Source organism: Mustelus asterias, chromosome 4, assembly GCF_964213995.1.
Source record: "Mustelus asterias chromosome 4, sMusAst1.hap1.1, whole genome shotgun sequence".
Classification (NCBI taxonomy): Eukaryota; Metazoa; Chordata; class Chondrichthyes; order Carcharhiniformes; family Triakidae; genus Mustelus; species Mustelus asterias.
The window spans coordinates 30507196-30528791 of record NC_135804.1 but is presented as its reverse complement, the minus strand read 5'-3'; the positions used below and the strand labels follow the sequence as shown (position 1 = coordinate 30528791).

Below are 21596 nucleotides of genomic sequence, written 5' to 3'. Positions count from 1 at the left end.
GCATTCCTTGCTCAAACAATGCTATTTGAATTTTGCAAAGGATAATTCTTCCAAGATGTTGCATTCAAATTAAAACTCAGGCAGTTACCATGATATTTGAAGCCAGCAAGACTCCCCTTTACACATTCAGTCCTTTAAATAGTAGCTAGTTTTGCTAATGGACAGCAAGCCTGAAAAACCTGTGCCTATTGGAGACGTTTCACATATTGCTGTTACTTTGATTTGGAATCACTCAAGGTACTGAGACAAGGAGGGTGCTGTTCTGTAATGGATGTTTAATTCACCCAACGTAAATTGTGAACACTGTAATGGAAATGTGCGAAGAGAATCAAAATGTAAATATAGAGGATTAACTTTTGATTCCATGTGTTGCAGGCTCAGAAACACAAGCTGCAATACTGCACCTGTCATCTGGCAAACAATGGACACAAGTTAGCTGGTTTAAAGGTCGAAAAAGTTCAAAATTTATTACGGGACTCAGCAACTGAAAATTGACAGCTCTAGCGGTCTAACAGCTGGAGCTAAACATCACTTGTGGCAATAAAAGGCAAGCAGATTTTGGCATAAAATATTTAACTTATCCAAAGTAAATGCCTCTCAAAAATGATGACATTTGATTGATCGTCTTCCGGAATGATGTTTTTACATGAGTGCAAGGAATGAAGATGGAATAAAGAATAAATGTGCTGCTGAAAAACTATTGAGAGAAGAGCCAAATTTGCACGAGCTAAATTATCAAAGTTAACCTTATTACATCACTGCACATAAAACTTGCTTGGCTGGTGCAAAAATCAGATGGGACCAATTGTCCTATTTATGAACCAAAAGGTTTGGATGCTATATACAGTGGATATACATGAATTAGTTCAATACTTGAAATGACCGAATGCCAAAGGAACTTGACTAAAGCAAAGGCTAGAGTGAATGTTGACAATTTCAGATTCTCCCAGTTTTCAATTACTATCTAAACAAAGACCATCTAAACAGGCTTTTTGTTCTGGTTATCTGCTGTCTCAGATATTTGCTGACAAGCAGAGTTATTGAAAACCTCTGCCACTGATCACTCAATTGTTTCATCATTTGATAACTCCAGGAAGAATGGCACCAATTTAAAAGTTTTAGCATTTATGCATTAAAATTGCACCAAACATTTATTCTTTTATCATGTAGATCATGACTACCATAAAAACCAGGGCACTTTTTTAAAATATACAGGTGTAAAGATTCATTCAGGATTTGGTCAAATATTTTGCTTGTGACTGCAATATCAAAGCATTGAACTGTATTAATCTTTTTCCCTCTAATTCATTCATGGGGGTGGATGCCTCCAGCAAACAGTTTTTGTTGCCCATTCCCAGGGTGATGCTGAAGGGCCTTTTTGAACCACTGTAGTCACTCACAGGTGCAATTAGATAGGGTTCCAGGATTTTGACCCAGTACCAATGAAACATTATTTTTCCAAATCAAGATGGTGAATGTTCCTATCCACATGCTGCCCTTGCTTTTCTAGGTGGCAGAAGTCAAATTTGGAGGATGCTATCAAAGGAGCCAGGATGAAGTGCTGCAGTGCACCTTGAGGATAGTACACAGTGCTGCCCTGGTATACAGGTGGCGAAGGGAGTGAATGTTTGAAGTACATGGTACCAAATCACCAGGCTTCTTTCACTGGATGGTATCATTTCTTGAATGTTGAAGCTATATTCATTCAGGCAAATGAACAGCACTCCATCACACTCCTGACATTTTCCCTGGAGGGGAGGCACGCTTTGGGGAGTCAGAAAGCGAATTACTCGCCACAGAAATTCCAGCTTCCGACATGCTCTCGCTACCACAGTATTTATGACACTGGTCCAGTTAAGTTTGTGGTCAATGGCTATGCCAGGATGCTGATGAAGGATTCAGTATGGTAATACCACTGAATTCTCAAGGGGAGACGGTTATGACATGGACTTGTTTGACACTAGCCACTGAGCAGCCCAAGCCTGAAGGCTCTCCTGGTCTTGTTGCAGACAGGTAAAGGCTGCTTCAACATAGTTAAGAATGCACCGATCACCGCAGTGAACCAACATTCCCACTTCTGACTTTATGTTGGAAAGGTCATTGATGAAACAGCTGAAAGTTGGCTGGGACACTGCCCTGAAGAATCTTTGCAATGAGGTCCTGAGATGATGGATTTCCAACAACTGATATTTTCCTTTGTGCTGGGCATGACAACAATGAAAATTCTTCCACAATTTTCAATTACTTCAATTTTAATAGGGTTCCTTGATGCCAAATGCAGTCAACTGCCGCCTTGATATCAAGGGAGTCACTCTCCTCACCTCTGGAATTTAGCTCTTTTCTCCATGTTTGCACCATGGCTGTAAGTGAGGTCTGGAGCCAAGCAACCCACTGAGTATTAATGAGCAGATTATTGGTAAATGCCACTGGACAGCACTACTGAATCAATGAATCCCAACAGTGCATGAAGCCATTCAGCCCATCAGGTCTGCACCAACTGAGAGCATCTTATCCAGGCCTCCTCCCCCACCCTGTCCCCATAACCCCTTATATTTACCATGGCTAATCCAGCTAACCTGCCCCTCCTTTGACAAAGGCAAAATTTGGCATTTTAGCAGGGCCAATCTACCTAACCTGCACGTGTTTGGAATGTAGAAGGAAACTGGAGCCCCTGGAGGAAACTCAGACACAGCAAGAATGTGCAAATTCCACACAGTCACCCAGAGCCAGAATTGAACCGTGGTTCCTGGTGCTGTGACGCTAACCACTGTGCTACCGATAGAAGTCACCTTCCACCACTTTGCTCTTGACTAAGAGCAGATTGATAGGACAGTAATTGGCTAGACTGGTTTGCCTTTTTTACTTGGAAAGGACTGGATTGGTTCTTTTTAAATGGGAAGGACATACCCAGGCAATTGTTCACTGTCAGGTAAATACCAGTATTATTGCTACATGGGAACAGCTTGGCAAGAGACAAGGCTAGTTCTGGAACACATGCCATTAACACTGCAGTGGGATGTTGTCAGGACTTGTGGCCTTTACTGTATCCAGTGTATTCAACTATTTCTGGATGGACTGAATTTAATTGACTGAAGCACAACATCCATGATGGTGGAGATCTCAGGAGAAGACTGTGATGGATGATCCACTCAACTCCTGGCTCGAGACAAATGCCTCAGCCTGGTCTTCTGCAAGGATGCATTGGTCTCGATCAGCGTTGATTACAGGGATTTGCATGTAGCTGCTTCTTCATGGAGGTTGTTAATTTGCACCACTATTCATAACTAGATATGGCAGGGCTGAAATGCCAGTAGTTGTGGGATTAGTCATTCTAACATGAATATAATTTTGAAGATTTCAGCCCTTTCCAAAACATCGTTTCAGGCAGAGTTGTAGAATTCTCTTTTTAAAAAAAAAATGTTACTCCTGCAGACAAATCTTGAACCACATTATGATAATTATAAAAATCCTAACATGCATGCTACATACCCTCAGCCCACTTTCTGATTTGATGTCCATAATCGTCAAAACCGTTTCATATAAAATTGCATTACCCACATTTTTGCTGGTTTCTGTATTAGTTGCAACCTAAAAATAAATCAAAATGCACATCAATCAACACCAATTTTTCCTCCATTCAAACCAACTTTGTAAGTTATCCAAATGCAGTTGGTTCACAAACAATTTTTTCAAAATCTGGATTGACCCCAATGAAAAAATAGATTCAGGTTTCTTTGCCTGACCCAATTTCAGAATTGCTGACAGTGGGCTCTTTTTAAGAACCTTCCACCAGAATAGTTGAATACTCATTTTTCCTAACATTAAGTATGCTACAGGAATTAAAGATCTGCAAAGCATGCAAAATTTAAAACTGGTATATAACACTAAAAACAAAACCCTGAAGCAGAAAAAGTGCCAAAGTAATTTGAAGTCGCAGGTATATTGAACAAAACCGGCCTACATTATTTCATGGGTAAGAGAAGGTTTCATATTATTAAAAATGGATACGAACCGAAGTCTAGGAGGCACTAAGTGTATCAATTACAGGCCACCCAAAAGCCACAAGAGACAACTGATCACGGTTTTCCCCAGTTGCAGTTCTCAATAGTTTATGAAGTGTAAAAAAAAATGGAGATAATTAATACTAAATCTCATCTTCATCCATAGCTTCAGAAGAGTGGGAAGGATTGGGACTAACATGTGGTGCAACAACTACATTCTGATAGACGATTGCAGGTTGTTACAGAAACATCTGTGGCTATATCTTCTATACTATGTTCACCTGTGCAAGTATGTCATTCATGGCTTCACTTGAGTCATCATCATTTCTACCCAACATTCGTAGTAACCGCAGTATTCGAACCTAAAATTGAACATAAGAAATGTGATGCAACATATCAAATAATATGCATTATAACAGATATCACACATTATGCAAATAGCAATGATTACAACAGTTCATGTATGGTTTTGCTGCAGTGAGGTTAAGTAACTAAGCCTAGATCTGAAACTGCTGATTTATTCAGCTCTGCAAGATTATCCAGTGGATGTACAAAGTTCCAGTGCAGTAAATTTCAATTGTGTGGTTTTTAAAGAAAAACAGAACAGCTCAGCACAGTGCCATTGAAAATTAATTTTCTGAACCACATACTAACAATTTGAATCAATACCATGAAAATCCTGGGCTGTTTTGAATTCGTCACTTCCCTTATTATAAATTTTCTCATAAGATTCACGTTATTCAATGTAAAATTAAGTCTAACCTGGAGGAAAGGATCGCTAATGCCAGAGACATCGTGTTCTGGTGAGTAACCGGACATAATAAGGTTTTTCAGGATTCGAACAAGCTGAGGAACAAGCTAGAAAAGTAAAAATATACAACTCAGATCTCAAAAACTAACTGCATTCAGATATTGAGACTTTTCACATTAACTAAATCCTTTGTGAAGAATGGGATACATGAAATGGACAGAACAACCAGTTCTTAAAAAGAAAAACAGTCTAATGGAAAATTGAAATGAACATTTCTTTTTTACATTGAGTTGTCTGACATTACCTCCCTATTTGAAGTGCAATTTCTACTATTCCTAATGAGCATCTTAAAAAATATTTTGTGCACCTCAGATTTTAAATGTTCCCTTAGTGACAGGCAACTTCATTAATCTTCAAAAAAATGAACCCTTTCCCAACATCATGCAGTGAGCAATTTTCATTAAATTCAGAATGTTATCTTACCTTCTCATTCTAAAACCATGCAGCATTTGCAATGAGAGATGAATAAAAAAATTAAGTACTGGTTAGAACACAAACATATTCGAAAAAGAATCAAGTCTGGCAATTAACAGCGTATATTTTGTATTTGATTTTAAGGCCAGAGTTATCCATAAAGATTCAAATCTTCAATAAATTCCCCTCTGCCTCGACCCACAACTAAAGTCTTTGAGACTCATGCCGTAAATATTCAAGATTCTTATCTAATATATGCATTTATTTTAAACACAAGTCAATTCTTTGATTATCAATCTAAAGTCCTCCATATTCAGTCCGTCAGATACAATGTTTTGCAATCAAGAATACTGAGATTTTAAACCCAGATCCCAATTAGAAGCACGAATCAAACCCATGACAAGAGGATACAAATGGTTTCAAATTATTTTGGTTAATCTGAAATTTTTATGATCATAATTTGGAGTATTGTTCCTGACTGCTAAAAATTCAAGACAACCCTGCTTCAAAGAGAAGCATTATTATTCATTTTGCTCAATCATCCAAATTTCAACCAAATGAACAAAGGGGGCAAGAGAGCTGATGTGTGAAGTTACAATTTGCATTTATATAGAACTTGACATAAAAAAAGCTACTGATCTCAAACCTGGAAGTTATATTTGAGGGGAAGACTATCACCAATTTCTACCATACTTTGAGAGAAAAAAAAACTGCTGCCTGATTCACCCATAAGTTGTCAGCCTCAATTTAGTTGATAGCACTATTGCCAGAATTAGAAGGTTGTACATTCAAGTTCTGCTTAAAACCTCAGCACAGTGCAACACTAAAGGAGTACTGCATTGTTGGTATTGTCTTCAGCACAAGGTATTAAACTGACATCCCAGTTGCGCTCAGGTGAACAATAGCCATGGCACTGGTTTGAAGGGCAGCGGGAGTTCTACTTGATGCCCTAGCTAATATTGATCCCTCAATATCACTAAAAATAAAGCTGGTCATCATGTCATTGCTGTTTTTGGGAGCTCTCTGCACAAATGGCTGCTGTGTTTCCTACATTATAACTGTGACCACACTTCAAATTACTTACTTATTTTGCTATAAAATGTTTTGAACATTGAGACCATAAAAGGCTTTATATAAATGTTGGCCATTCTTTTCTCCCAAATGGCCCAGTAAGATTATGACCCCTTGTTCTGATTTACTGAGGTAATTGTTTCTCCATATTTACCCCATTAATCACTAAATCAGCTTGGTTTTACTCCTCTTTAGTCTCAAAGAAAAGTTTATACAATTTGTCTTCATAAAATTTAAATCTATAAACCCAGACTTGGTATGGGGAATCTTTGATGCACCCCCTCAAAAGTCAATATATTTTCTTTTTTCAAGCAGTCTCAAGGCTGCTGTCACTCCCATGCATTTTTATTTCTGAAATTAATTTTGTACATAGCAAGTACCTTCTGAAAGTCCACATTAACAACCGCCATGGGCATTCACCTAACCACATGCCAGTGATTTCCTCAAAAATTCAACTATATTATTGAGACATAACCCATCCTTCACAAATCCATTTATTATCTGATCAGTTCATACTCGTATTGAGAAACACTACCCCTGATGAGATTTTCCAATAATTTCTCTACAACAGACGTTAAACTGGCAAGTTTGTAGTCATCTGGCTTCTCCCTCAAGTGACATTAGAAATTTTCTAATCCAAGGGTGTGATTCTCCAGTGTTAAAAATTAGGACTAACCCATCTGCAATTGCTTCAGATTTAGATACTCTGATGTTTCTTGAGATCATTACAATTTAAAAATCCAAATCCTCCCCACCAAGCACTCCCAACAACCCTGTTTATTTTTGATTCCCTTGTAATGCTAGTCATTTGCCCACTTCATGCATCATAAAAACAGATACAATGTGTTAATTTAACTAGTCTGGCATTTCCTTATCGCCTTTTATAGTATTGTCTGCATTTGTCTTTAGGCACACATTCTCTATCTCCAACACTCAACACAATTATAAAAGTATTTGTTAGCTTTGATATCCTTACTTTTCCATGTAGCTTTGCATCTCAATTCCTTTTTATAGCTGATCTCTCTACCAATATTATTTGGCAATTAAGTTAACTTGTGAAATTTGTTTTATATTGTTACTGAAACAAACTGTTCTCTTACTAATTCAAAGTGGCATTAAAATGGTTAGAGATATCCAAAAGGGAGGAGGAAAAACCTAAAATTTAGTTTTTCCCCCCACACAGGAAAATATTCCACAGTTCCATCCATATTTTATGCCATAAATGCACAATATTTTAAAACAGTTTTTAATATACTAGTTTGAACAAGAAACATAGAAGGTACTTAGATACTCAACCTTCTAATGCAAGCTCTTTCATCTCTTCAAGGGACAGTGGTTGTCACCTTGAAAACCTACTTTACGGTCAATTAAAATGCAGGACCTGTATCATTCCAAAGCAAATGACAGAGCCAGAAATGTGATTTGAGAGGCTATAACTTACAGAAAATGTGTTTGCCTGCAATTCAAGAGGGAATTTAAATTCAATCACTTGCATAATACTGCAATAAGCTCACATTTAATTCTGTTTCAACCAAATGTTTCTTGATACCGATCACAAACAAAAAAAATCCATTGCTTCCAATGTGATTCAATGGTGCAATAAATTTGCTTTCCACTAACCTAGCCATAAATTTATTTAATTCCAAGGAGATTGAAGATTATAGCAAATGCGCTTACACAGCTGCAGTAATGAGACACTTATTTGTGTATAAACATTCAGGCTAATTTTCGACCACAATTGTGCAACCGTATTACACATCACAATTAAAGACGACAAAAAGATTATAGTCACTTACTTTCCTGAAGTGTGCCAACATGTCAGGACTTCGTTCACACATTTCTGTGAGTAGAACGACAGATGTGTGAAGGACACCTGGAATTGGAGTGTAGATTTATTGGAGAGATAGAAAAACATTATATACAGACATTCAAATGTCAAATTCTGTGCACAAACAGTTCAGAATGTACTTCTGGATTAATACTAACTGCACTACAACCGAAAGATGCTCAACTTATATTGAACCAAATTGTTTGGTTCTTTCATTCACGAAATTTGAGTAATTTTTAGTGTCTGTCAAGGTTAAAGAAGTCGACATTCAGAAAGACAACATATTTTTCCTTTAGGAATCAGAGTCAGTAAACAAATCCAGGCCTTGTACCACTCCAGTTATGATGTAGAGATGCCAGCGTTGGACTGGGGTAAGCACAGTAAGAAGTCTCACAACCCCAGGTTAAAGTCCAACAGGTTGGACTTGAACCTGGTGTTGAGAGACTTCTTACTGTGCCCACTCCAGTTACACAGAGTTAATGTCCCTTCATCTTACCCTGACAATTCTGCCTTATATTCTCTCTCAGAAATAGCAGATCCCTTCTGGTCCAGTCAATGACCGCTGGATGAACAATCACAATGACAAAGACTGATAAATTGGGAAGTTAGAGGCTACTTTTTGTTGTAGTAAAAAGTCAATTAAAAACAACCTTATTTCATATTGGAGAAGTGAGACTTCAGCCCCATCAGTGGGATCAATCACAATTCCACAATGCAAGGACAGTACAACCCAGTGTTGAAGCCTCTCTTTATAATCAAACCGTGCCAAATGTCAGATACACTGCTTGGTTATGGAAAAATCTACTTAACATTTCCTGTAGGACATCCCAAGTGGGACTTACATCTAGTCTGTAATTAATTCATCTGGAAAATACAAATTTCCCAGAGAAAAATCATGCTTTATTAAAGATATATAATAGGATATGAAGTGTTACCTTAAAGGAATCTTAATAAAATTTTGTTCTTTAAATTGGAAGTATTGCACAGGCATAAACTTTACTAGTAAAGGGACTTTCCAGCAAAAATGAGGTGATCCTAAACTTAATATACTTCCACCTAGAAAATAGCTGCACTGATGATAGAAAGTGGCAAGTCCTGAATGGCTTTTAATAATGAAGGTGGCAGCTCCATCCAGGTATTAGAGAGACCAAGATGCACTAGTCAATTCCAACACTGCAGAGATCTTGACATTTAACCCTATTACCAAAACCACTGCGCCCCCGAAGGGAATACAGATTTAGAGAATAGGGAAACATCTATTTACATAAAATACACCATCCAGTTGCTATTCCAGGCTTCTTTCTGCTTCAGGAGAATCACGATTGTGACCGATTGTTCATAGGTGCAAACGGTTCCATAAATTAGTAACTAAAGCTGTATAATACCCAAATCACCTGGTAACAATGTGGTGATATTTCATTCCAGGTTCAGAGAAAACTCCAATTTAGCAACTGAAATAAACTATTTCTGCTTACTTTTCACCATTACTAGAAATGGCTTTCAAACTAACTTGCATTACAGAAATATGAAGTTTATATTACAATGGGACACGTACCATGATTTTTTTCATTCAGCAGGTTTTTAGTAGCTGGTAGGAACATTTCCATCAGCTCAGGCACTTTCCTGATTACATGTACTGCACATAATGCTGCCTGAAAAAGAATATACACAAATTCAGATCAAGATGAATTTCTAAGATGATCCAATATCATTGAGCAGAATTTGAACTAGCCCACAAAGAATTGCTGAAATTTGGGTGTAGAATTATAGAAAACACCATTTTTTATGTTGAGATAGAATTACAAAACTATGTTATTGCAATGCAGCTACAAAACATGCCCCCCAAAACTCAGCTTACACAGGGTAGTACACCCGTTAACAAAAAAAGCAAATTGAAGCAGCTATTCTTGAGTGCAACTATCTGACTCAAGGCAGAGCAGCAACAGATTGACATGTGCTAAAAATCTCAATTATACTTAGAAAAGTTACTATGTTTCTCTGCTCTTCTGACAGCAACTAATGCTGGGGTGCACATTCATTGGGACAGGCAGCATCTGAGTACCCTATCCATACTTCATGCACAAACCTGAATTCAATTCATATCCTCATCCAACATGGAGCTGCTGTTCTTATAAACACACCCCAGCAGAAGTTACTGCCAACATAAGACACAGGATCTCAAACTGCTGTTGCCCTTTCTATTTAATGGGTAGTAATGCCAACTGCAATACTTCCACTTTAGTCTGGGACTGCCTACGTGCAGCTCAGTAACACAGCAGTGCATTTATTACTCAGCCAGAGGAAATTCCCTTCTGACACTATTTCAAAACTTATATTTCATGTTTATTACTGAAGAACATTAGCACCATTTTAGTTGGGCTGTCCTTACGAAATAGAATACAAGGAAAAATACTATAAACTCATGAGGATAGGACAGGGGAGTTGGGACTAAATTCTTTGACATCTAGTTCATCCATTTGTGACATAGTTTCTTGTAAAGTGATAAATTTAAATTTCCACAAGTTAAAGCAGTTCAATTCTTGTGGGCAGGGAAGAATTGAGGGAAAGAGAAAGCATCAACTATGTTCTAAACATTCCAGTAGAAACTGCCACATAAGCAATGCCAATCATCTTTTAACACGGTGCATAAGACAACTCAGAACTGCTTTTCCTGAAGAGATGGCAGCTGGTTAATATGACAAAGCACGAAACACAACAGTCCATTGTGTGCATGCGCACAAGTGTCCTCACATTGGCATCCATTTGCTACTTATTAACCCATTCTCCCATCTTAATTAGTAACCATTTTCAGTTACCTTTGGTCTTCTAAAAGCTAACTATATTTCCCTATTTTAATACTCTGAAAATTTCAAATGAATTGTTCTTACCTGACATCCAAAGTATTGATATTCAGAGGGAAGATAAGCGGTCCTAGAGCACAACTACCCACTTGCAACTACTGAACCTGTACTTTCTCTCAACAAACCAATTTTAATTCAGTTTGCTGTCCTCCTCCAACCTTCAATGATCTCCCTGCCAGTACCATCTCCACTGTTCCCCTGAAGTCCACGGAAAGTACAATAATTGCAATTCCCCTATCATGTGCGTTACCTCCTCAGACTTCTGATGGTAAATTACAATAATCCTTTTGAAATCCATGCTGGTTATTTTGAACAATTCTTTATCTCAATAAAAAAGTCTCTGCATACTCTCTTATTACCTCTCCAGTTTGAGAGAGAAACATTTTCACACTAATGGAGACAGTTAATGATCAAGGTTGTTTGCTATCTGCAAACCCATTTGTGTCATTGACGTTTTCTCGTGACAGGTCATCAATTTGAAAGTTACTGGTGCAACTTCTCCCACTCGTGGTAAATACAGTAGGTTAGGAATGCAAATTCCTCTAGTATATTTAAATTAAGGTTTTTTTTAAAAAATAGAAGAGCTCAGCAGTACAGTAAAATAATTCTAGATTCACACCAAATGCTAAAATAGTATAAATCAGGCCTACAACTATGAATCAACTCCAAATTGGAATGCAGGAAGGTATTCTCCTGGGAAGTAGATGGCGTTTCACTCATTAGATCCATGCCTGACTTTAAATTTTACTTCTTTTATCATATCTGCAGCAATTCAGATCTGCTTTTAAAACAGATGCTATAGCAGGTCTAAATGCATTTGAAAATGCAACAATAAGACTGTAGCATTAAAATCCTTTACCTTCTTCCTCAGGTAAGAGTTGGACGTTTTCAGCAGTTTTTCCACTTCGCCTGCGAGATCTCTGCACATCTCTGATGACCCCATACAGCCAAGTGTGCAGAGTGCTAGACCCTGCACATACTGAGTACTGTGGTTTAGGTCACTGGAAGCAGTTTAAAACATAAATTAGCACATAACGCCATTTCAAAATATGCTGGTTATTATAGATTTTCCTAGTCAAATGTTTTCGGCTATAAATTCCTGAAAAGTACTCCTATAATTCCAGTTTAAACTTCTAGCACAAATCAAATAAAGCCCAAATTGGTAAAGTGAACAGGAATTTGCTGCAAAATAACATTGCTGTCACCAAGCACAATTAATTGAGTGAGAAACTCGGTTACCTTTCAGTTTCCATCCGACTGTATCTTCCTTTTTCCTTCCCCTTGAAAATAGTTAAAGCTCAAACTGAAACACCAGTGAGCAATTGATGGATCAGTTATAAACCAAAATCTTGTCAGTCATAAAGGAGCTGAAGACAATGATATTAGCTTTTAGGTTTCTGGTGTCTTCTGAGTCATAAGGTATGGGTTTGCCCAAGAATATGAAGGGAACCTGTACCCATGCCATAGCAATTCTATTAGAGTTTGCTACTCAGACATGTATATAACTACAGTTCCGAGAGATTTGTATAGGCAAGTGTCTATCGGCTACTTAGCATTTGCAAAGCTGAGGTTTACTACGAGGGAATTCTGTACACATCAATTCCCGTGACTCCCGAGCACAAAATACTAAACACCAATATATATGAAATAGTTTGACTTTGATCACATTACTGCAAGCCTATGTAATATTTATTGGAACCACAAAAAATTCATACATAGCTAATACAGTAGGGCATGGAAAGGTTTTGGGTTAAGGATTATACTCTTACTGAAGTGCAAGACTGTTGGTTCAAGCTAACTCCAGAAATTTGAGCATACAAAATAAAGGAGTGCTGCATTGTCAGAGATGCTACCTTTTGGATATGGTGGCACAGTGGTTAGCACTGGTGCCTCAGTGCCAGGGACCCAGGTTGAATTCTGACTTTGGATGACTGCTCTCCTCGTCTACGTGGGTCTCCTCCCACAGGTGCTCTGGTTTCCTCCCACAGTCCAAAGATGTGTAAATTAGGTGGATTAATCATGGTAAATACACAGGGTTATAGGGAGAGGGTGGAGGGGAGGGCCTGGGTGGGATGCTTTTTCCAGGGAGTCGGTGCAGACTCGATAGGCCGAATGGTCTCCTTTGCACTTGTAGGGATGCCTAAGGTTCTACGGATGAGACATTAAACCAAGGTATGGTTGTCAACAATACCAGATTTCAAGGCATTATTTAGAAAGGGGCAGGCGAGTTATCCAAGTTTCCTGGCCAATAATTAATCCCCAACAAAGAATAAAACAGATCAACTGGTCATATATCTCATGGCAGTGGAACCTTAGATGAACATTCAATTGTGTATCATGGTTTCCTATATAACTACTGACCAGACTTTTTAAAACAATGCACACAGTCATTGACAAAGATGTGTGGGTTAGGTTGATTGGCCATGCTAAACTGACCCTAGTGTTAGGGGGATTAGTAGGGTAAATGTGTGGTTACGGGAATAGGGCCCGAGTGGGATTGTGGGCGGTGCAGACTTGATGGGCCAAACGGCCTCCTTCTGCATGGTAGGGATCCTATGATTCTATGACTACTTCAGTATATGAGTAACAAATAATACAGAACAATGTGCATTATCAGCAAATATCTCCACTGCTGATTTTCTGTGGGAAGGAAAATCATTGGTGTGATGGCTGAAAATGTCTGGACCTACGTCACTACCCTTAGGAATTCCTGCAGCAGTGTCCTGAGCTGTAATCAACTACCAGATCCACCTCCCTTTGTGCTAGGTATGACTCCAATCAGTAGAGAACCTTCCTCCCTGTTCCCATCAAGATCAGTTTTGTTTTCCTTGATGCTGACACTAGGTCAAATACTACTGTAATGTCGAGGGCATTTCACTATCACCTCTGGGATTCAGATCTTTTAAGCATGTTTGGATCAAAACTACAATGAGGTCTGGATCTGAGTGGCGCTGGCAGAACCCAAACTGAGCACTAAGAGCGATTTGATAACATTGTCAATGACACCTTCCACTTTGCTGATGAAGTGTTAATTGGATATTCTCCTGTTTGTAACATGACCACAGGAGGATCACTCATTGTTGCTTCTGGTTGAACATGTTTGCAAATGCTTCAATCTTGTCTTCTGCATTGCTATGCTGGGCTCCATCATCGAAGATATGCATGTTTGAGAACGCTGCTCTATTTTGTGGTTTAATTTTCCACCACCACGCACAACTGGATATCATATGACTGCCAAGCTCTGATCCAAACTGCTGGCTGCATTGGTGTGTCTTAGCATGCTGCTTCGATGGTTTAGCATGCATAGCCCATCTTATACTTTCACCAGATTGGCATCCCATTTTTTGGTAGGCCTATGCTGCTCCTATTAAGCTCGCCTACAGTACCCCATCTTCTTCTTAGGCAGTTCGACATAAAGGTCAGACCTGCTAAGATTTTCCAGCATTTTGTGTGTTTGATAAAGGATGATTTGTTTGCACGCTGAATCGATGGGTTCTGAAATAGCTGATAATTCTAATGTATGATTTGCAGTCTCCGCCATATGCAGAGCAGGTAGTGCTGATAAGGTGGGCAGATAGGTTGCTTGGAGGTTAGCATGCACCGTCCGAAGCCTCTGCATCATCTCTACACATTCCTGAAGTCTCAGTGTTTCTTTTGGTTGGTCACAAGCCAGGGTCTCCCAGGTGATAGCAGGTATGTGGAGGCAGCTCAAAAGTGTTTCTGCTGTCCTCCTGGGAGTCTCCTGCCATGAGCGAGTTCCCAGTAGGATAGCTGTTTCCTATGCCTGACATGACTCATTTATGATGTGGAGATGCCGGCGTTGGACTGGGGTAAGCACAGTAAGAAGTCTCACATGACTCATTTAACCAGGGTTGGACCCCTGACTTGATTGCAATGATAGAGGGGGATATGCCAGGCCATGAGGTTACAGATTGTGGTCAAAAACAATCCTGCTGCATTTCAATCAGGGAACAGTACATAGTTAGGTTCAGAATGATTATGGAGAAGGACAAGGTACAAATCTAGCATAAAATTAAAAGGGATAAGTTCAGCAAGTTAAGGAGGGATCTGGCCAATGTTCCCTCTAAGCTACATGGCCACGCAACAATGTGCAACTTAGTGAAGTATACAAATTGCACATAACCAATGTACTTTTTAAACATATACTGAAGTATATATGGCTACACTGCAATTTTAAACATTGTGCAGCGCAACAAAAAGGCTGCACACAAGAAAAATTATAGGGAATATTGAATGTGGTACAGATGAATTAAACGAAAAAATTGGTTTGGAAAATAGTAATTGAACAATAGGATGCTGTCATTGACTGGATGGTTCAGATACAGAGAAGACATTTCGACAATGGGGAAAAGGAAGGGCATTCAAGCCTAGAGTTCCCTTGATGACAAAAAATGGGGATCAAAATGAAACAAAAAAAAAGAGGCTTATAATGAATGCATCGTTGATTACAGCAGGGAACCAAAATGAATATCAAATAGAATAAATCTTTAAAGAAAACTTGAGGGGCAGATAGAGAACAAGGAAATAGATTGGGATTCTCTTTTCTGTCAAAGATTTTACTAGCTAACGCAAATGTAAAAAGTAAAATGGCAGTCAAAGGGCAGGGCCAAAGAGGAAGTACTATAGTAAAGGCTGAGGGATGACCAAGATCTAAATGAATACTTTGCATCTGTCTTCACGACAAGTGCTGCCGTCAATGTAGCAGCAAAATTGGGTGACACAAAAAGCAGGCATTTAAAAGGTCTGCATTACGCAGACACCAGTTTAGTTGAAATGCATCCTAGGTCATCAAGTAAAAAGGGTGGAAGTCGCAGACGTTGGCCACCATCTACCAATCCTCCTTAGATATTGGGGTGGTGGTGTCCAGGAAACTGCAAAGATTGCACCCGTATTCAGGGGATGGGATATACCTAGCAACTACAGACCAGTCGGCTGAAATGTCAGTCGTGAGGAAAAGCCTGGGGACAATGGAAGATAAAATTGAGTTTTGAGTTTATTTGTGACAAGTAGGCTTACATTAACACTGCAGTGAAGTTAGTGAAAATCTCCTAGTCGCCACACTCCAGCACCTGTTCGGGTACACCAAGGGAGAATTTAGCATGGCCAATGCACCTAATCAGCACGCCTTTCGGACTGTGGGAGGAAACCGGTGCACCCAGAAGAAACCCACAGAGGGAGAACATGCAAAATCCACACAGACAGTGACTCAAGCTGGGAATCGAACTGGAGTCCCTGACGCTATGGGGCAGCAGTGCTAACCACTGTGCCACCATGTCGCCCAAATTTGGCAACAAGCGTGGTTAATGAAAATCAGCATGGGCTTCTAATTTGCAGTTAACAATGAAAGAGGAGGGTAGTGCAATTGATAGGTTTTTGGACTTTTAAAAGATAAGTATTGCACAATAGAATCATTCAGAAAATTGAATCCCAGAGGATTGAGGATGACAGTGACAACATGGACATAAGACTGGTTAAGGGGGAAGAAAGCAGAGAGCAGTGGAGTTAAAAAAGGCTTCAAAGATAGTAATATTGGAATTACTTCAACCTCCATACCCTAGTGGCAGTAAAAATAGAAACTTTGGAAAGATCAATGCATGGTGCAGGGAATAATTTTGGGACAGGAAAAACCTGTTCAAAAGGGAAAGGTTGCACAAGGCTGGGACCAAGGTGCTTGTGGCAAAGTTCACTCGTGTGGTGGGGAAGGGTTTAAACTAAATTGGCTTTTGTTTAGAACTAGGCCACTCAAGTCGATATTATCCCTTCTGCCAAAGTATATCACCTTGCACTTCCTTATAATAAATTGCACTTGCCTGTCCATTCTGTTTCAGTGTTGGGTAGCATTTTAAAAACAGTGGCGGAATTAAAAGGCACTTGGAGAAGTTTGAGTGAATGAAGGGGAGCCAGCACAGATCTGTAAAAGACAGACTATGTTGGATAAACTATCTGAATTTTTTAATGAAATGAAAGTTCATGAAGGAAAAGCAAGGGGCATTGTCCGTGTGGATTATAAGAAAATCACCACATAAAAAGGTTGGTTAATAAAATTGATGCTAATGGAATAGGAAGGTCAGTGTCAACTTGGATAGAAAACTGGTTTAAGAACAGAAAACAGCGAGTCATGGTAAATGACTTTTTCAGACTGGTTGATGGTGGACAGTGGTCTTCCCAAAGATACTAGGATCAACACCACTTTTGTGTGTATTTCACTTTCCAAGTCCTTGATATAGTAAAGTAAAATTTCAAAATGTGCCTGTAATTCAAAACTGGAGGTGCAGCTGACAGTGAAGCCAACAATCAACTGCAAAAGGACAAATATGCTAGCAGAATGGGCAAGTGCAATTTATTATAAGGAAGTGCAAGGTGATATACTTTGGCAGAAGGGATTGGAAGAGATATCAACTGGAGTGGCAGTGGTCTAAACAACATGCAGGGACAGAGGTACCTCAGGATTCATATGCATAGATTTTTGAAGGTGGTAAGACATTGACAACACAGTTGGCAAGGCTAATGGGATTTTAGGCTTTATAGCAGTACAAAAGCAGAGAAGTTAGACGAACATTTTGTAAAGCCTTGGGAAGGATGTGATGGCTCTTCAAAGGGTGCAGAATATACCAGAATGGTTCCAGGAATGAGGGAGTTTAGTTAAGATTTTAGGTAGTAGAAACTACCTTGGAACAAAGGAGATTAAAGGGAGATTTCTGTGAATGGCAACTGATCAAAACAACTGTTGCCCAGTGAAAAGAAAATACTTCTTCTGAAACACAAGACTGCAGAGTTGAATTCACTCCTGGGAGCACAATGGTTTAACAACAATCCCTAAGCAGAGCTTCAACCTGTAAATTCCACATTGCATTTTTACTTCCTATTTTTGCTGCTTCACCACTGGAACAGCAAAGGAGAGGGGCATTTGATTTTCATTCTTTTTATCCATTCTTGGGTCCCAGGCCAGAGATGTGGAATTGGAATTAAAGAATCATAGAATTGTCACAGATATTGACATTTGTCCATTGTGTCTGTCTGTTCTCTGCAAGAGCAATTTAACCCATTTCCCTGTAGCCCTGCAAATTTCAAAATAATATCCATTTCTTTTGAAAGCCACAACGAAATTCCCTCAAACATACAGAAATGGCATTTCAGATCCTAACCACATCCTGCTTTAAAATGTTTTTCCTCATGCCACCTTTGGTTCTTTTGCCAGTCACCTTATATCAGTGTTGGCTGGATCTTGACCCTTCCATCAACAGGAACAGTTTCTCCCCTGTCAAAACCCCTAATGATTAAAGACTGCTACTCTTCTTAACCCTCTCTTCTCCTGAGAACAACCCAACATAACTGAAGTCCTTCATCCCTGGTACCATTTTTATGAATCTTTCAAATACATTCACCAAATCCTAAAGTGCTGTATCCAATTGGACACACCATTCCAGTTGTAATTGAACCAGTGTTTTATACAAGTTCATCATCCTTCCTCGAGTTCTCCATGCCACAATTTATAAAGCCCAGGATCTCATATGACTTAACTTTCTCATCCTACCTGCCACCTTCAACAATTCACAGACATAGAACACGAGGTCTCGGCACCATCTTTAGAAATGTATCCTTTATTTTACATCATCTCTCCGTTCTTCCTAGAAAATATATCACTTAGCACATCTCTACTTTGAATTTCATCTACTCCAAGTCCATCCATTTCACCAATCTGTCTACATTTTCTTGACGTAATCATGAACACCTACTTTACCAGTGGTATTTTTTGAAATGTACATTTCACTCCAAGCAAAACAGAATTCTGGACAAACACCTTAGCTTGGAGACAGGTCCATGTGATCAGGTTGCCATGAAGAGAGAAATTCTAACAGAAACGCACTGAAGCAGGGCGGAAGTTTTAACACCTTTGCAAAGCATCTCAATAACTGCTGCTCAAGGTGCAGAGTTTCATCTGTGGGAAAACTGGGTGAACTGTTTTTTTGTGTTAACTAGCATGCAGGATGTTTTTGAATGTTTGATTTCCATCCAAAAAGGAAACAGAACAGGGCTCTTGAACATTTAAGGAACATGGAATCACCAAGGTTTAACTTGCTGGCAACAGTCGTATTTGAAAAACTTTGACTGAAGGAATCATTATTGAAGGACAATGATTCTACCTGGCATGATGGGGAGAAGTAAACCTCCACCGAAGAACTGGGAGTGACGAGGCTGTTCCTGTAATGCTACACATCTGCTACAAGCATAGGATAGAAAGAAAGGGTTTCATAAAATGTATTTTGGTGGTGTTAGTGAATGCAAAAACTTACTTTTCCTTCAGTTTAATTTACTGACAGCTCATACATCAATGTTTGATTTATGTTGATTTTAGTTTGGTTGTTAGTGAAAGTCTTGAAATCTTGCCCTTTCATTCTGTCTGTAGGTTGTTTGGGAAATCAATCTCTTTTTTTAAAAAAATTGGTCTCTACGAGGATCGGAACAATATCAGTATCCCCCTCATACTTTACAACAGTTTTGTCTCATCAGCAAATTTCCCTGTACACCCAAGTCTAAGTCATTAACATAAATCAAGTCAAGCAGTGATCCTACTTAAAAACCCCTGGAGAAACCCATTATATAACTTCCTCCAATCCTAGAATCAACTCATTTTTTCTGTGCCCTGTTATTCAGCCAACTGCATATCTATGCTGCCACTATCTTTTTTATTCCACGAACTTCAATTTTTGCTGACAAGCTGTTATATGCCTTTTCAAACATCTTTTGAAAGTTCATGTAGACCACATCAACCACTTTACCCTGGTCAACCTACTCCATTTTCTCATCACAATACTCAAAATTAAATACCAATTTGTCTTTAACAAAGTACTGCTTGGCTTTCCTTGATCAATCAACACTTGTCCAACTGATCGTTAATTTGTATTTCTGAAAGCTTTCCCATCACCAGAGTTAAATCAATTGGCTCATAGTTGGAAGATAAATCCTTCCATGTTTTATAGAATAAGGGTGCAACTTTTGCAATTCTCCAATCCCCCGGGCACCACTTCTGTAGTGAGGACGGGAAGATTACAGACAGTATGACTGCAGTTTTCACCCCCACTTTGCTCAGTATCCTCAGATGCAGCGCATCCAGTCTACTAGAGTTCACCTGGCTTATGGTGATAAGAGTACTGTGCACTTGTCAGTGCACACAAAAAAAGTTCCTTAATTAACAGTACTTAAACTGCAGACCATAAGTGAAGATAAAAGGTTCTGACCCTAACTGTACCATCAGATCTCTAAATTAGACTGGACAGTAAATGGCTTCAAAAATTGCTTCAGATCAGGTCACCAATAGATATATTTACTAGCATTTTTAAACAATGTGGGTGTTTAAATTTGAAGACTTGATCTGAATTTCTACAGTAAACAATATGATGATTACCTGCTCAGTGCTGGGATCCTCTGACAAACTATAAAAATACAAAGCCAATTGACCAACATGAGGTGGTGATTCTAAATGCAGGGGAAAACCAAAACTAAATGAAAACATTAAAAACTTGTTTCAAAAATTATGATTAACAATTAAAAATGAAACACGAACATGTTGTTAAAATAATCCAACAGTAATGTGCAATTGGCTTTTAAAGCTACATGTAGAATATTAGGGTTTGAACTCAGTGAAATGAAGCAAACGCAAACTGGCTGCTTATCAAAATACTGAATTAAATTAAAGAACAGTACTTACTTTTTAATACAATTTGTCATGAGCAAGTGGACATCTTGCCGTTCATCAAGCAATAACATAGCTCCTAGATAACCAATCCTTTTGTCCGTAAATTTCTGAGAGGCAATCAGCTTTAGACACTCCAACTGCAGGGAACAAAAACACAGTATTTCACAAACAGGACAACTAAGATTTTGCAGGAGCAAAACAATCTTAAGCTCAAAGGATTTCATCACCACAAGTTTAGGCACAATTTTATTTATAGAACACTGGAGATCACAATACCCTTGTTTAGGTACACTTTTGCTTCTGCTTGAAATCTGAGGCTAGTAATAATAAACTACACAGGCAAATTTGCACCAGTGACATCTGCAGAAACTGTACATAAACCAGGCAGTTCAATAATCACTTCAACACCAAAAGGATCGAAAGGAGGACCAGAACCTAAATGACTACAAGGATGAATCTGAACCAATTCTAGGATATTTGAGTAGTGCCAAAGTCAATCCAAGTCAAAATAAGGCATCAAATACAGATAGCCAAAGCCATAAAAACCAAGATGTGAGGAAAAATATGTAGAATGTTAAAAAAGGAAATAGATTACATGCATTTAAAAAATAGAAATTGAAGTTAAAGGGCAACATTTAGGCTCTCACTATTAATTTCAGATTCAGTACTGAGATATCATTTACTGCTAAAAGATAGACATTTCTCTTTCGCCCAACTAGGGCTCATTTTCAATGTATGTAATAGGATTTCTGCCCGCAACTTAGATACACATCCAAAACCAAACAGTTTTCATAAACTAGTACAGCACAGGAGACTTTGTGCCAGCTCTTTCAAACAGCATTCCATTAAGTCTTGCTCTACACCTACATTCCTGCAAGTTTTTGCTGCAAGT

The 21596-nt window shown here is 38.7% G+C and overlaps 1 protein-coding gene across 4 annotated transcripts in view; it reads right to left on the bottom strand.

Annotated features, from left to right (window-relative positions):
* Positions 1–21596, bottom strand: part of ap1g1 (adaptor related protein complex 1 subunit gamma 1) — a 119945-nt gene that overhangs the window by 60527 nt on the left and 37822 nt on the right. For all 4 annotated transcript variants that reach the window (XM_078210757.1, XM_078210755.1, XM_078210754.1 and 1 more), the window contains exons 3-9: positions 20717–20841; positions 11846–11987; positions 9681–9777; positions 8094–8170; positions 4764–4859; positions 4283–4363; positions 3490–3588 (exon numbers count right to left, since the gene is read on the bottom strand). In XM_078210757.1, coding sequence (XP_078066883.1) covers positions 3490–3588; positions 4283–4363; positions 4764–4859; positions 8094–8170; positions 9681–9777; positions 11846–11987; positions 20717–20841 — 717 coding nt within the window. The remainder of the gene's footprint in view (positions 1–3489; positions 3589–4282; positions 4364–4763; positions 4860–8093; positions 8171–9680; positions 9778–11845; positions 11988–20716; positions 20842–21596) is intronic.